Source organism: Hakea prostrata, chromosome 1 (genome assembly GCF_041222555.1).
Source record: "Hakea prostrata isolate BN-2017 chromosome 1, UWA_Hpros_2, whole genome shotgun sequence".
Taxonomy (NCBI): Eukaryota; Viridiplantae; Streptophyta; class Magnoliopsida; order Proteales; family Proteaceae; genus Hakea; species Hakea prostrata.
In genome coordinates, this window is record NC_142600.1 from 24,442,852 (window position 1) to 24,457,780 (window position 14,929).

At 39.1% G+C, this 14,929-nt stretch overlaps 1 protein-coding gene across 1 annotated transcript; it reads right to left on the reverse strand.

Annotated features, from left to right (window-relative positions):
- Positions 1-5,694: 5,694 nt before the first annotated feature.
- On the reverse strand, positions 5,695-10,470 carry LOC149028416 (Bacterial sec-independent translocation protein mttA/Hcf106). The gene is made up of 2 exons (XM_089136439.1): positions 10,095-10,470; positions 5,695-6,213 (listed from the first exon to the last, which is right to left on the reverse strand). The coding sequence occupies exons 1-2, from the start codon at positions 10,401-10,403 to the stop codon at positions 6,073-6,075; spliced, it is 450 nt and encodes a 149-aa protein (XP_088992565.1). The 5' UTR covers positions 10,404-10,470; the 3' UTR covers positions 5,695-6,072.
- Positions 10,471-14,929: the final 4,459 nt, after the last annotated feature.

The following is a 14,929-nucleotide window of genomic DNA, read 5'->3' on the forward strand; positions in this document are numbered from 1 at the left end:
AGATACATTTGAAACTGTGCCTTTCAATATTAAAAGATGAACAATAAAACATTCATGATTGAGAGCAATAGCTTCTGTTATTCTTCGTGGCATTATTGGCTCATTAGCAGATTTACGGTTGAACTACGAAAATAGGATTGCGAAAATAATTGATCCGAAGCCATACCAGTTGCCCTATCCATGCATCCAAGGGGACTAACTGTAGACTAAAGCCTGGTTAGGTTGCACTTGGCAAAGAGATGATTCAGTGAGGTGAAAAGATGTAGCCTGGCCACTTTTTGGTCCTGGCAAGTGCATTCAAATCTAAATGTTCCTGTGAAGAACCATGATGCAATTCCCTCTCATCATATCAATAGGCTGAACAGGATCAATGCAAATAAATCCATTAATATTAGGGGATAACTTAAGGAGTGGAACTGAAAATTTCTCTAAAAAGAATGCCACCCTACAGGCCGTTAAAATCTTCGTTTTGAAACGTGGCAAAGGTTGATGAAAGGAAGAAGAAGATGACGCTTCAGAAGCTATCCTGTCCCACTCTCTCGTTGGTCATTCCTTGGTTTTTGCATTAACTTCTATTGTATGATTACATTTCTTCCGTCTTTTCTCAGGTCATTTCTTTTCTGTTTTTCTAAGTTTCTACTAGTTGGAAATCGGGGGGAAATCCATCATTCAAGCCTGGGTTTCTGCACAGCCGTCTTTGGCTGATTTTTACAATCACTTCGTATCCCCTATTCATTACTTCATTTATTTGTTTTCAACCACCACTCTTACTTCATTTGTGAGGGTGTTGTACACACTCCCCATTCAAGTTCCCAATTTGGCTTGTTGGGCAAGGTCTCAATCTCTACCTTGTCCTAACGTTTGGGAAGCGAAGGTGAGAGGCTTGATGCAGCAATTTGGTGTGTGGCGGGGTCTAGTGTTAGGGTTGTGGAAGGCTCGGTGAATAAACTTCTTTTGAGCAAGCAAAGTGATAAGGCATTCTTTGGTTTTACGATGGGTGGTGGCATCCATCCTAGTTGAAAAGTTGGTCGCATGTTGGAAATACTTAGGCGCAACTCTCATCCTCAGCTACGACAGTGGCTTCATTGCTGCGGAGTTTGTCTTTGCAAATCAATGCAACAAAGTGCTGTCTCAAGCCCCGTGGTGGGTGGAAAGTTTGATCATTCACCTAGCTCTTGAACATTCCCCTGAGGGGTACAGACCTGGGGACCCATGCAGCTCCACCGTTGGCCATATGGGTCCAATTTTATGACATTAAAGAAGGAATGCTATTCGGCAACCAAATCTCAAAAGTTGCAAATCTGGTGGGAAAAGTGGTCGATGTACAATTACATCTCAAAGATTTGGGTCTCTCACTAAGGGTGGCGCAAGTCAAAATCATGTTTGATCTTGCATGCAGCGTGGAGTACCATGTGTCTATTACCAACAACAAAAGGACTGATCCCCCAAGCTCTATGTCGTTTTGAAGTTTGATTACTGTGTACTCGATGTGGGTGTCTTACCCACTCGGACAACTACTGCCCCTTGAGGAAGATGCATAATGGGAATACTAACCTAGATCTCCTGCTATCTGGTTTCCACAAAAAAGTTAAAACAAATCCATTGCTTTTTGGGTCTTCCAAGAATCTGTTTCAAGATCGATAGAGAAGTTCATGGCATTTAAAGCTAAGAAAGTTTCCAAAGGTGCAGAGAAGGTGAAAACAAAGTTGGTAGCGGTGGTGGAGGATTGACATAGCTTGTTACTGTGTGCGATGGCTGTGACGAGGAAGAAACAAAGAAGAAGTGATTCTGGGGTCTGAGGACCAAACTAAAGATTTTCATATTTCCTTGTTTGAGGAAACTCACTAAGAAGTGTAAGGTGGGGGGGCTACCCAATATATCCCTTCCAAGTTGATTGAGTCAAATGGTGTTTGTCAAGCCAAGTGCCATGTCAGTACAGAGAATGAGTTGCTTGTGGATGCAAGAAATGACAATATTTATCACATCTATTGTTGTCATTCCAAAGATGCCAATGTGAGTCATAGTGGAGGAACGGGTCACAAACCAATGGGGGAACTTCTTGGGAAGAGTGACAGTCGGGACTTGGACAGGGTCATCCATCTCATAAATGTCGTTGCTTGGCGGATTTTGCTTGGGATCAGTGCTTACGTGGCACTGCTCCAAGCAGCCAACGGTTGGATTTTTAGTTAGATGCCTAGATTAAATCTCCATTGTCCATTATCAGCATGTGCATTAAACCCCAATTAAGTGAGAATAAACCATTTCGATTTATGTTTTAAACAAACCGAACTTCAAATCAAACCCATGTTTCTTCAATTTTAATTGCATTAGAACGCACCACCATTTCGGCCCAAAGCTTGGGTGCTCTGGCGACCATGAACCAAGCTGCTCCGGCTGTAGGTACAACCAGCGCCTTAACTGGGTTCTTAGATTTTCTCTCATGTGTTTCTCCATCATCACTCTTACTTTTTCAGTTACAGAAGCAGAAAAAGAGGGCAAATTTGCCGCCACACTCCAAGCTCTGCAACTAACTATTTCACCAAAATTTCCTTTGCAAGATTTCTATCACAAGCTACATCAGCACGAGATGTGGTCTTTCTTGGGACACCCAACTGCTCATTTCAAGATATTTTTTTGTTTTTGTTTTAGTAAGATTTCTACAAAGATGGGATCTTAGCTTGTTGTCTCAGAAACCCAATTGCTTTGTTGCATTTTTTTTTCCTGAAATTTCAACCGGGACAAGGCAAGATGGGATTTTAGTTTCATATCTGGACCTGAATCTTCTTCCTGACAACAACATTGTTACCCCGAAAGTGGAACCCAAGCTTGAGCCCCTGTACGAAGAACCCTACTACTCAACCCCAAATCCTAATTCTAGTTCTTACTCTAACCCTGACTTGAGTATTTCACTCAATTTGGTTCCGATGTTATCCAAGAAATCTCTCCGGTTTCAGAAATTGCTGCAGAGGCAAAACGATATATAATGGAAACCATTCGACACATTCGTAGTCTCTGCTGGCTGAGCCGAGCCATTTCTGGCGCTGGTTGTGCCTGCAGCAAGAGCAGTTTGGTGCATCACAATTGCCAGAGCACCGGTGCTTTGGGCGGAAATGGGTTTGAATTGAACCTCAGTACGGTTCGGCTCGTTTAAAACATAAATTGAAATGGTTTAGCCATTATGCATTCTATTGATTTTCCTAACTATTTTCTTAATCTGATGGAGTCCTTCAGGGTTTAGAGCCCTTCTTGATTCCTTGACTTCTGCTTCACTTGATCCTGATGTCCCCCTTGGGCAGATGCGAGGTGAGATTGACAGTTGTATCATTTCTAGAGTTAGACCTAGCATTCTCTCTTCTACTTTGTACCAGGCATCTACAATGGAAAATCCCTTGATGAACAACTAGATGAATCCTTTTCCCTTTCTCATTTGTTTTTAGGTTATACTGCTATCTTTCTGTTTCTCACCTTGTACTGTTGCATTACTGAAATTTGAAAGTTACCTTTCTTTTTGTCCTTCCTATGTTGTTTTTTCTTTGCTAACTAGCTCTTCTATGTTAGTCTTACTACTTTTTTCGCTTCAGGTTTTCCCTGTCTCGACTAATGATTTTCGGAGCTAGTCATTGGTTTCTTTCAGTAGGGACTTGTGTAGTATTGTCAAATCTTTTAGAAAGTTGGCTTTTTCTCTAGCACCCTCTGTGGAATTTGTTTATGTGGATTGTGTGGCTTTTGATGACGTGCTGTGTGTTTTGTTTTGTCTCAACAATGAAAGTACTAAGTTGGAATGTAAGAGGGATTAATGGGATGTTTACCTTAAAAAAGTTGGAAAAATTATGCAACCAGGTGAAGCCAGATATGTTCTTCCTAACCTAAATGTAAATTTTAGTGAAGTTCAAGCTAAATTTAGCAAATCTCTCAAATCCTTCTCTTCAATTGTGGAAGTCCCTAGTTTTGGACTCAAAGGGTATCAGGGTGGCTTTTGGGTTCTTGCCAACTCATCTGAACCTATACCTATCCGTTTCTCTTCACAACATTATGTTGCAATCAATGTGTTGATCACCAATGTTCCATGTGCACTGGCTTTCTTTCATACTCCACCCCCCCCCCCCCCCCCACCACCAAAGTATCAACAATGCAAAGAATGTTGGTTATCCCTTCTAAAGCATCTTGGAACTTTATCTAGCCCTTTTCTTCTTTGTGATGATTTTAATGAACTCTTGGCTTATGCAGATAAATGGGGTGGACACTTTCAATCTTCCCCTGCTCGACAATTTCTCCTTGACATTATTAACTCTTTCTCTCTTAATGAACTTAATGGTGAAGGTTCCCTCTTTACTTGGTCCAATTACAAAAAGGGCCTCTCCTTACAAACTAAAAGCTAGATCGTGTCTACATATCACCTCATTTCATGGCTCTTTTCCCCACCCTAAAGATTTCCGAATTATCTTCTCTCGGTTCTAACCATAACCCTATTCTCATTGACTCTAGCCCCATTACCTTGAGTGGTAGGAAGCTATTCCATTATCAGGTTGCCTAGCAATGCCACCCAAAAGATTTTCAGGATGTTAGTTCAAATTGGAAGAGTAGTGGTAATGAATCCTTAACTGAGAAGCTGGTTGCTTTGTCTAGGTTTCTTAAAGCCTGGAACCGTGTAAGTTTGGAAATATCAAGTCCATTTGTGATAGATTGGAATCTGAGCACCAAGAAATCGAAGAATCTTTTAATCCAAATTGGAATTGTTATAACCAGGAAAAAAAAACTTGTTACAGTGGATTTATAATGCTCAAGAAATGTTCTAGTTTCAAAAATCTTGAAAAGAGTACATCCAAGATGGAGATCGTAAGACTAGGTATTACCATATGGCCTCCAAAATTCATGTGGAAAAAAGGAAAATCACTTTTCCCAAATTCCTTTACTACATGTTCATTCAAGGTTTCCTAGGGTAATGGTTGAACCACAACCCCAGTTCAAGTCCAAATTCCTCAAATTTACCCAACACACAAGCATCATAATCAATCACAGAGCATTAATATCATACCAAGGTCTTAGAACAACATGTATATCAATATGCAAGATCCATATCATTTAGGAATATGACGATGATTATATACAAGTGAACGTTCTCACCTTGCAAATGATTTGCAACTTTGCAAAGACAATCAAAGGTGCGAAAGAAAGAAAGCAAGAAGAAGAGAGAATACTGCCCTAGACTACATGTCACGACTTTGTATGTACAAGGCTTTGTAGGAACTCCATGGCCACAGAAAGGTGATAAGCAAAATAAGATTTGTAACTATACGACTATACAATATTTAGCAGGGTTTGTGGAAGGTCAAATATACAAATATAGGCAGCCTGAACCCTTATTTTCAGAACTTTAAACCTTGACCAAAGCATTTCGACCACTTGATCAAGACACCAGACACAAGAAATTCTTTTGTCAACTTAGTACAACATAAATTCAGGAATATAATTGTTATCAATAGTAAATAACCAATGTGATAAAGAAAAATTATAAGAAAGGATGTCGCAGCTTTCCTTCCAAAATAATGTAGAATCTTTGTTATAATAAAGAACCAACTACGGATAACCATGTCAGTTCACACAGAGTGACCAAATACACACTTAAATCATGCTAAAATGATGAATCAAATCAGAAAATAGCACAATACTAGATGATGCCTAGAAAAGACGATCATAACATCACTACAATAAAAAGAAAGTTATAGATAGTTTAGCATTTTCATGAGGAAAACAAATTTGCTCGAGGGCTACAATAATTATGGTTTCAGAAACGAATTATACTGCTGACCACTAGCCCAGAACAATCTGACCTATGTTGACGCATTAGGGGAGAGGAATGCGCTACAGATCTTGAGAAAATTACCACACAAATCACAATACACCAAGCTTTAAAACCATCTTATTTCACCAAACCTCTCATTATAAATAATAGCCGGTGTACATGATAAACAGAGACATTCTACTCCTATGGATGGAAAACTAAAGCATGAACAAATGCCAAGTGGTTAAATGGAGTGCTCACTAAAGTTACACATCAGTACATCACCACTCTCAAGAACTCTCAATTGTGTTGGAGACCTTTACATCTTTTTTCTCATCCTCACCCACCACGGAAGCTGTAGGTACCTCTGGAGCAGAGTCCACTTTAGGTTCAGGTTCCTTCTTCAACTCTGACTCAAACTCCTTGGCTGCCTGCATCAGTAAATAAATGGACGATGCTCAAAAATGTTGAACCTCACCTAAAGTAGAGGTTATGTACCTCTGGAACATTTGATAACAATGTTGCAACATTGAGCTCAGCACAGAGAGCACAGAATCAAGCAATTGGAATGTGCCACCAAATTCAAACTCTAGGCGATGGTACCAACAGCTCAAAATGTTCAAAACAACTTAGTTATGCAATTCAGTAAATGAATGCAACAAAAATAAAAATAAAAAAGAATCTAACTTTACCAGACAAACTGTGCGCAATGCTTGATCCACTACGATGTGTTTTGATCTTCTTTACACATAAGCCAAATGTTTCATCAATGTGAGCATGTTTATTTAATCAAAAGTAGATCTCCTTTACTTCCCTATTTTCTTTAGTTTGTCTTCACCCTTTCCCATTCTTCCCTTCAGAGCTTTGAACATTTGATGAGTATGTTCAAATTAAGCACAGTAATTCAAGGCCAAGCAATAGACTTTTTCACTTTAGACACTCTTTTGTCCATAAACACAAGTAGGCAATATCTTGAGCAAGAACTGAGAACTGCCATCCAAGAATATCATTAATCTAAGATCTAGAATGATAAAGCTACAATTCGCTTAGGGAGAAAGGGAAGTGCATGACCTGCAAATCTAGAACCAACAGCCTGAAAGACAAACAAACAAAAAAATAACTCAGAGATGCACGCCAGCTTTTTCTTATATTTAAGCTGGATCCTTCTCTGCTCCTAGGCTATATTTGGTTAAGCACTTAAGCTTTTAGCCTCTAGAAACAGCTTCTAATGATTTATCAGATATTCGGATTAGAAAGGCAGGTCTGACGTTGAACCTTTCAATTGGATTATTTACCAACTGAAGAAGCCAAAAATCAAGAGAGCGATTCTCGCGCTTCTACAACTTCATGCTATATTTTAGAAGCTGCATTTCTAGAAACCCATGAAGATTTTAGCCAATCATGCATCTATTCACCAATCAATATTTCAATAACAATAGGCACTATAGATAACCAGCCAGGCACATTACACCTCATCAACATATTCATGAAGCACAGCTAGACAAATTTTCCATGTTCAGTGACTTCAGTCTAAATTCCTCTGTATTAGTGGTATTACTCATCCATTAAGTAAGGCTTCTACATTTAGACCAAGCAAAGGGCAATAAAAGCATCCACCCAAGCAGCTGACCATTTCTGTTTATAAACATTTCCCATATCTTTGTCTAAAACTCTCCTTGCCTTGTTTTTAATGCATAAATAAGGAGTCAAACCCACCAACTTACGCCAAAACTTTAACATAGGTGATCCTAGAGGACTAAAGCCCAATATATATTGTAAGGAGTTATTTCAATAAATTTCATCATCATATCAACACTCTTGATATCAATAGAAATTACATATGAATTGTTGTGGTAAAAAAGTGCACTGAGCTCCTTGGTTCGTTCCTGATCTGGATTTGGCTCCTGAGACCAAAACAATGGTGAGAGTGGGCCGCCTCTGCGGACGGGAAGCCACCTCCAATGATTAAGTCAGTTTAGGTAAGAAAACCAGAGACTCCTGTTGATGAATAAATGCTCAAGGAGATGAAGAAGAGAATGTTATTCAAGAATAAAATGCAGGAGAACAATGGCTGGAGTGTTCAAGTCTTATTGTTGTTCAGGCATAGTGATGGGTTATATAGCTGGTCCATACCTAAAGAGATTGTGGACGCTTCATAGCCTTTAGATGTTTATCTGATGAGATGGAGGGTGGAGATGACTTCTTGGAGAGGCTTGCTTAGCAAGCTAGATTGTGTGATCTTCACGTCAGTTGGAGACTTTGTTGGTGAATCAAGATGCCAGCGTCAGATTGACCTTAATGTGATACTAGCCCATAGTTGGGGGGACAAAAGAGGTAGATGCAATACTCAAGGCAAGCTTTGGACAAATGAGAAGCTCCCTCACCATCAATGAACATTTAAGGATTCTCAGGACATTTACTGTTGTGTCAGAGCATTTAATGCTGAATTAAATGTTGTGATTAACGTCTGAATAAAGATATGTTGAATCTCGTATCTATACTACTTTTGCCAAGAACTCACATGAGGATAGCTGTGTGTGCAAGAAGTGGTATCTCTTCTTTGCAGCTTCTTAGCTGGTATCTCTTCCGAGAAGTTCCAAACGAATCATCTTGGTCCAGATTTTAGCCCTTGGACTCAGCCAATGATCTGCTCTGATTCATTGGCTTGAACCATAATGACCATAACATTCGCCCCCTAGTCTTCATGATAAATCTTGTTATGAAGAATATCTTGTCAATATTCAAGGCCTTAAAGGCAAGAATTTGCTTAGAAATGAAAAAGCCTTTCTAAGAAGTTGCAAAACATCTTTTAGCGGAATTGCAAACGCTTTCCAGCGAAGTTGCGAACGCCTTTCTGCGGAGTTGCAAATGTCTTTCAACGAAGTTGCAAACGCCTAATGTTATGGTCATTAATCATTATGGTTCAAGCCAATGAACCGGAGCAGATCATTTGGCTGAGTCCAAGGGCTAAAATCTGGACCAAAATGATTCGTCTGGTACTTCTTGGACTTAGCACTTCTCAGAAGAGATACCAGCTGAGAATCTGCAAAGAAGAGATACCACTTCTTGGACACACAACTGTCCTCATGCGACTTCCCGACAAAAGTAGTACAGATACGAGATTCAACATATCTTTATCCAGACGTCAATCACAACATTTAATTCAGCATTAAATGCTATGAGAATCATTAAATGCTCATTGATGGTGAAGAAGCTTTTCATTTGTCCAAAGCTTGCCTCGAGTATTGCATCTACCTCTTTTGTCCTCCCAACTATGGGACTGGCGTCACATCAAGGTCAATCTGGCGCAAACATCTTGATTCACCAACAAAGTCTCCAACTGACGTGAAGATCACACAATCTAGCTTGCTAAGCAAGCCTCTCCAAAAAGTCATTTCCATCCTCCATCTCATCAGATAAGCATATAAGGGTTGTGAAGCGTCCACAATCTCTTTAGGTATGAACCAACTATATAACCAATCACTATGTCTGAACAATGGTAAGACTTGAACATTCCAACCATTATTCTCCTGCATTTTACTCCCAAAAAACATTCTCTTCTTCATCTCCTTAAGCATTTATTCCTCAACAGGAGTCTTTGGTTTTCTTACCTGACCCGACTTAATCATTGGAGGTGGCTTCCTGTACCCAAAGGCAGCCCACTCTCACCATTGTTTTAGTCTCAAGAACTAGATCTGGATCAGGAACGAGCCAGGGAGCTTAGTGCACATTTTTACCACAACATGAATATTTCTCACATTAGAATCGATCGCCAGCTAAAAAAAATCTAAGTTAAAACTAAAACAGAGGACATAAAGGAATTAATTAGCATAAACTCACCACCTACCAACATGATAACAGCCACAACTGGATCCCCTAAAAATTTTATGGACTCGTTAATCAGTTTGCTGCCATGTGAACCGCACACAATTCCCATGATTGCATAACCACTACCATAACACCAACAGTACATCAAAATTGTTGAGCTGATTATTCATGATATTTCTAATAACCAGTGAGTTATAACGGTAAGAATGGACGCTGAACTGGAGTTTTCAATCAAAATGGGTCACCTTTTGCAGTGGAGAAAGACATTGAAATTCCACTCATACCCTAAAGCCCAGCTATCCAGTTCCCAGAATGGATAAGACAATAAGGCGAACAGTTGGAGGACAACTGCATATTTCAGGCCACTCGAAGAGAAAACGCAAAATGGTTAAGCCAAAAGCCCAAAGAGCACAAACCCACCAAACAGAAAGCAACCAACCAATTTAATTGCACAAAAATAAATAAAACAATTAAAGAAAAAAACCTGTTGAAAACTCTTCACTGTTTTCCCGATACTCTTGCCAACCTCAGGCAATTTCTTCGGTCCGAATACTAAAGCTGCAACTCCGGCGATTACAACGAGCTCCGGTACACCAAGACCGAACAAGCATGTGCAGTTGAGACCCCTTCGAGCTCTGCTTCTGCTCAAGACAAGGCGACTGGCGGTATTTCTCTTCGTATTCAAGATATCGGCTCTACCGTTGCTTAAAAAGACAGAGTTGCATGAAGCGAATGACAGGAATGGAGAAGTTCTGGGAACCGACCGAACCGCGAGAGTTGCAGATAACTCCATTTTCCCTATCGGGTCCTATCAGTAGTATCTCTCGCTCATGCTTTGATTTTGTATCCCAGATTAAATGTTGTAGATAACAGAATCCTGAACGGCTTCCAACTAAAATGCGCCATCTAGGTAAGTGGTTTTTCCCTTTTTTTTTTTTTTCACCGCAATATTTGTTGATGAAAAAGAAACCTTTTCCGGTAGAACAAGTCCACCATGCGTTGTGGTAAGAAGAAAGAAAGGAGCATAATATCCAACGACCTCGAAGATAGAGATCAGAGCGTAGTGCGCGCAAGCTGGCCGGATGAACCTCATTCCAAAAAAAAATTACTTTAAATCTTACATGCATGACATATACATAAGTCAGAATTTTTTATTAAAGTAAACTTAGTGTTTGACATGTAATTAATTTGGACCTTTTTTTTTTTTTTTTTTTTTTTGGTTAAGAGCTAAATTCATTTAAAAGAAAAACCCCTGGGATACAAAGTACCATTTACATCAAAATGCAAAAGCCAAAGAATAAAAGGTGGGGGAGAGAAAGAAAAAGAAGAAGCCTGAGAAACAGCAGCACAAGAAGCTAATCTATCAGCTACAGAGTTGCCTTCTCTATGAGTATGATTTACAATTAAAACATCAAACAGAGAGGAAAGACTGAAGATATCATGTATGTAATGACTGATCTTCCAAGGTGGAGTCTCTGACTTGTTGTTAATCAGACTAACAACAGCTTCATTGTCACTTTCAATAATTACTTTCTTTAGATTGAAGGAGATAGCTAGCTTCAGTCCTTCTCGAATTGTAGCAGCTTCCATTTGAATTGCTTGTGAGTTTCCTCCTTTACAGTAGAAGGTGAAGAGAGTGTGACCCAAGTGATCACGAGCAATACCACCAAATCCAACCTGGAAGTTGTTGGAACCCTTGCTGATTGCAGATCCATCAACATTAATTTTGATGAAATGCAAAGGAGGTGCCCTCCATTTAATGCTTTTGAACTCTTTTCCTGATCTACTATGTTGATGAAGGGCTAGATGCTCTGCAGCTGTTGATCGAGCAGATCTCCATATATGATATGGATTACTCACTGGTCTAGAGTAGACAACATTATTGAAAACTAACCAAATGTGCCACAACATAAGTAAATGTTGTATGAGTTCCTCCAATGCTGAACTGTTTCTTCTTGCTGAATTTAACCAATGAGAAATCTGATCTATAAGATTTGTGGATCGATTCCACCAACAAATTCTGAGCTTTGACCATACTTGTTTGGCAAAGTGACAATGAAGAAAGATATGATTAGTGGTTGCTCTTTCTTGTGAACAGAGTGCGCAAATAGCATTGATTCTACACCCTCTTTCAGATAAAAGAGCAGGTGTAGGGAGCTTACCATGCAACAGTTTCCAAACAAAATGAATGACTTTGGGGGGCAGTGGGAGGTGCCATAAGACAAGCCATGGTATTGAAGGACTCTGATTATGATTTTCCGAAAAAAATCTATAAGCTGAAGCGACTGTGAAAATGCCAGTTGATGTTTTCTCCCACATAATTTTGTCTTGACAGCTTAATAATGATAATGGAATGCTGAGAATTTTATCTGCCAAATCATTTGGCCACCAATCTCTAACTTTGTTCTCATTCCATTTAGTTGTTTCAGTATCTATAAAGAAAGATACTAGGTTAGGTGACTCACCTGGAAGTGGCAGTGGAGCTTGAAGAGCTAGAGTATCTGGGATCCATCTATCCATCCATGGATTGATACTATTGCCATTGCCAACCATATGTATAATGCCAGGTAACATCAAGTCTTTTGCTTTGATGATGGATTTCCAACCCCATGATGCATTAATAGGTGTTGTGGCTTGCAGAAAGTTACAATTTCTGAAGTATTTTTCCTTCATTAATTTGTACCAAATTGATTGCTTACCAATTATAAGTTCCCAAGCCCTTTTAGCTATAAGTGCAAGATTCCACATTTCCATATTTTTTATGTTAAGACCTCCCAATCTCTTTGGTTTACAAATTGTTTTCCAGTTGATGGAGTGAAAGTGAGATTTTTCTCCATTTGACCAAAAGAAATTTCTATTGGAAGAATCCAACTCATTGAGGATTTTCTTTGGTAAGATGAAGCATGACATGTAGTGAGAGGGAAGAGCTTGTGTGACTGATTGAATAAGAACTGTTTTGCCAGCTGAGCTTAAGAGTTTTGCTTTCCACCCCTGAAGTCTAAGATTCACTCTTTGAATAAGATTTTGACAATGATGTTGCTTGATTTTTCCACTGAACAATGGGATGCCAAGATAGATGTCAAGATCAGAAGTAGGAATGATGTTAAACTTTTCAGCAAGAAGATTTCTAGTTTGGTTTGGAGTGCTCTTGCTGTAGTGAGCTCGGTTTTCTGTCTATTTAGTTGTTGACCGAGAAGCAAGACAAGTATCTATTTATGACCTGCGTAAATTGGTTAGCTTCAGATACAGTTGCTTGACCAAAAAGAATGAGGTCATCAGCAAAAGCTAAGTGTGAGATGCTTTCTCCTCCCTTGCAGAGCTTAATACCTCTAATCTTCTTGCTTAATCTGGCTTTTTCTAAGTGACTTGAGAGTAGCTCCGCACATAGAACAAAAAGATAAGATGATAGAGGGTCTCCTTGTCTAAGACCTCTAAAGGGGCGAAAGAATCTAGAGGGTTTACCATTGATAAGGATGGAGAATTGAGGAGTGGTTATGCAGAACATGATCCACTTAATCCAATCTAAAGGAAATCCATAAGCTTTAAGTACTTTCTCCACAAAAGACCATTCCATTCTGTCAAAAGCTTTACTCATGTCAAGCTTGATAGCCATTATGCCTTTCTTCCCTTTTTTTCCTTTGATTTATCTTATGCATGATTTCATGGCCAATCAAAATGTTGTCTTGAATATGGCGGCCTTTTATGAAACCATTTTGATTGAAAGAAATGAGATGGGGCAGAATTAATTTGATTCTGCTCACCATTAGTTTAGAAATGATTTTGTATGTAACATTGCATAAGCTAATGGGCCTGAATTCATTAACTGAAGTTGGGACATCAACTTTGGGGATAAGAGAAATGAAGGTTTGATTGATTTGTGATGGGAAAGAAGCTGTCTCAAAGAAATGCCTTACATGCTCAATTAGATCAGATTTGCACAAGTTCCAACTAGATTGAAAGAAGACACTAGAGAAGCCATCAGGGCCAGGTGATTTCAGACTAGAGATGCTATTGAGTGCTTCAAATATTTCACTTTCAGTGAAAGGTTTGGACAGAATCTGAATATGATCTGAGGTGATTCTGTTTTGGATGGGTTCAAAGTAGGAGTCTCCAAAGACAGGATTGGATGATGAATAGACTGCTTTGAAATGATTTATAAAGGCTTCTTCAAATTCATTCTGATCATGAAGAGAGCTTCCTTGAAAATTGAGACATTTGATTCTGTTTCGAGCTCTTCTTTTCATAGTTGTGAGATGAAAGAAATGAGTATTTCTATCACCATAGAGGTTCCATTGAATTCTTGATTTTTGCTGCCACTTGAGGCTGATTTGATTGAGAGTTAATCGGAGAGCAGCCAAAAGGTGATTTTCTCTAATTTCCCACGATGCATCTCTTAAATTAGGAGGATATTTCATAAGAGCTTCAATATCCAATCTAATTTGAGATTCTCTTTTATGTAAGTCTCCAACAGTAGACTTGTTCCATATGTGTAATTTCTGCTTGAGTGTATTAAGTTTTGTGACTAACCGAAATGAGGGAGAGCCTCTCAGTTGAATATTCCAATATTGATTGACAAGATCAAAAAAGTGGGCTCTAGTAACCAAAATTTTTCAAACCTGAAAGGTTTCTTGAATTTTGTTTCAGGAGGATCAAAATGAAGGAGCAGGGCATGATGATCAGATTTAGTAAAGATGATATGTTGAACAAAAGCTTCAGGGAATTGGGAGATCCATAAGGGATTGGCTAGGAACCTGTCAATAAGACCTTCCACTCTCCTGCTTCCTCTTTGTTTATTACACCAAGTGGTTTTCGATCCATGAGCTTGAATAGGGATCAGATTTGAGTTGTTTGTGAAGTCTTGAAAATCAAATAATCTATTATTTCTTAGTGTTAATCCCCCTACCTTGTCTTGTGAAGAAAGATAAGAGTTCCAATCCCCACCAATCACCCATGCATCATCAATGAAGTTTGCAAGATTGTGAAGTGTGCGCCATTGTGTTTTCCTTAAGTGGAAATATGGGCTCATATAAACAAAGGTCATATTCCATTTCATAAAGTTATTGCATACAAGAGTATGTATACACCAATTTGAAGACCATATGATATCTAAAGAGATGGCAGATTCCCAACACAAAAGAAGACCACTACAATTTGAGGAAGGAGGAACAAAGAAAAATTGATCAAAGCCAAACTGTCTGCAAACCGTTCTAGGACATAACATAGTGCTTTTGACTTCAGAAATGAACACAAAAGATGGTCTAAATTTTCTAAGATTAGCTTTAATTTCCTTCTGAGTCGAGGGGTGACCAAGCCCTCGAC

Excerpts from the sequence above, each read along its gene's own strand:
- LOC149028416 (XM_089136439.1), bottom strand. The coding sequence starts at position 10,403 with ATGGAGTTATCTGCAACTCTCGCGGTTCGGTCGGTTCCCAGAACTTCT. Across the intron at positions 6,214-10,094 it reads CAGTGAAGAGTTTTCAACAG|GCAGCCAAGGAGTTTGAGTC; the intron begins GTTTTTTTCTTT and ends TTACTGATGCAG.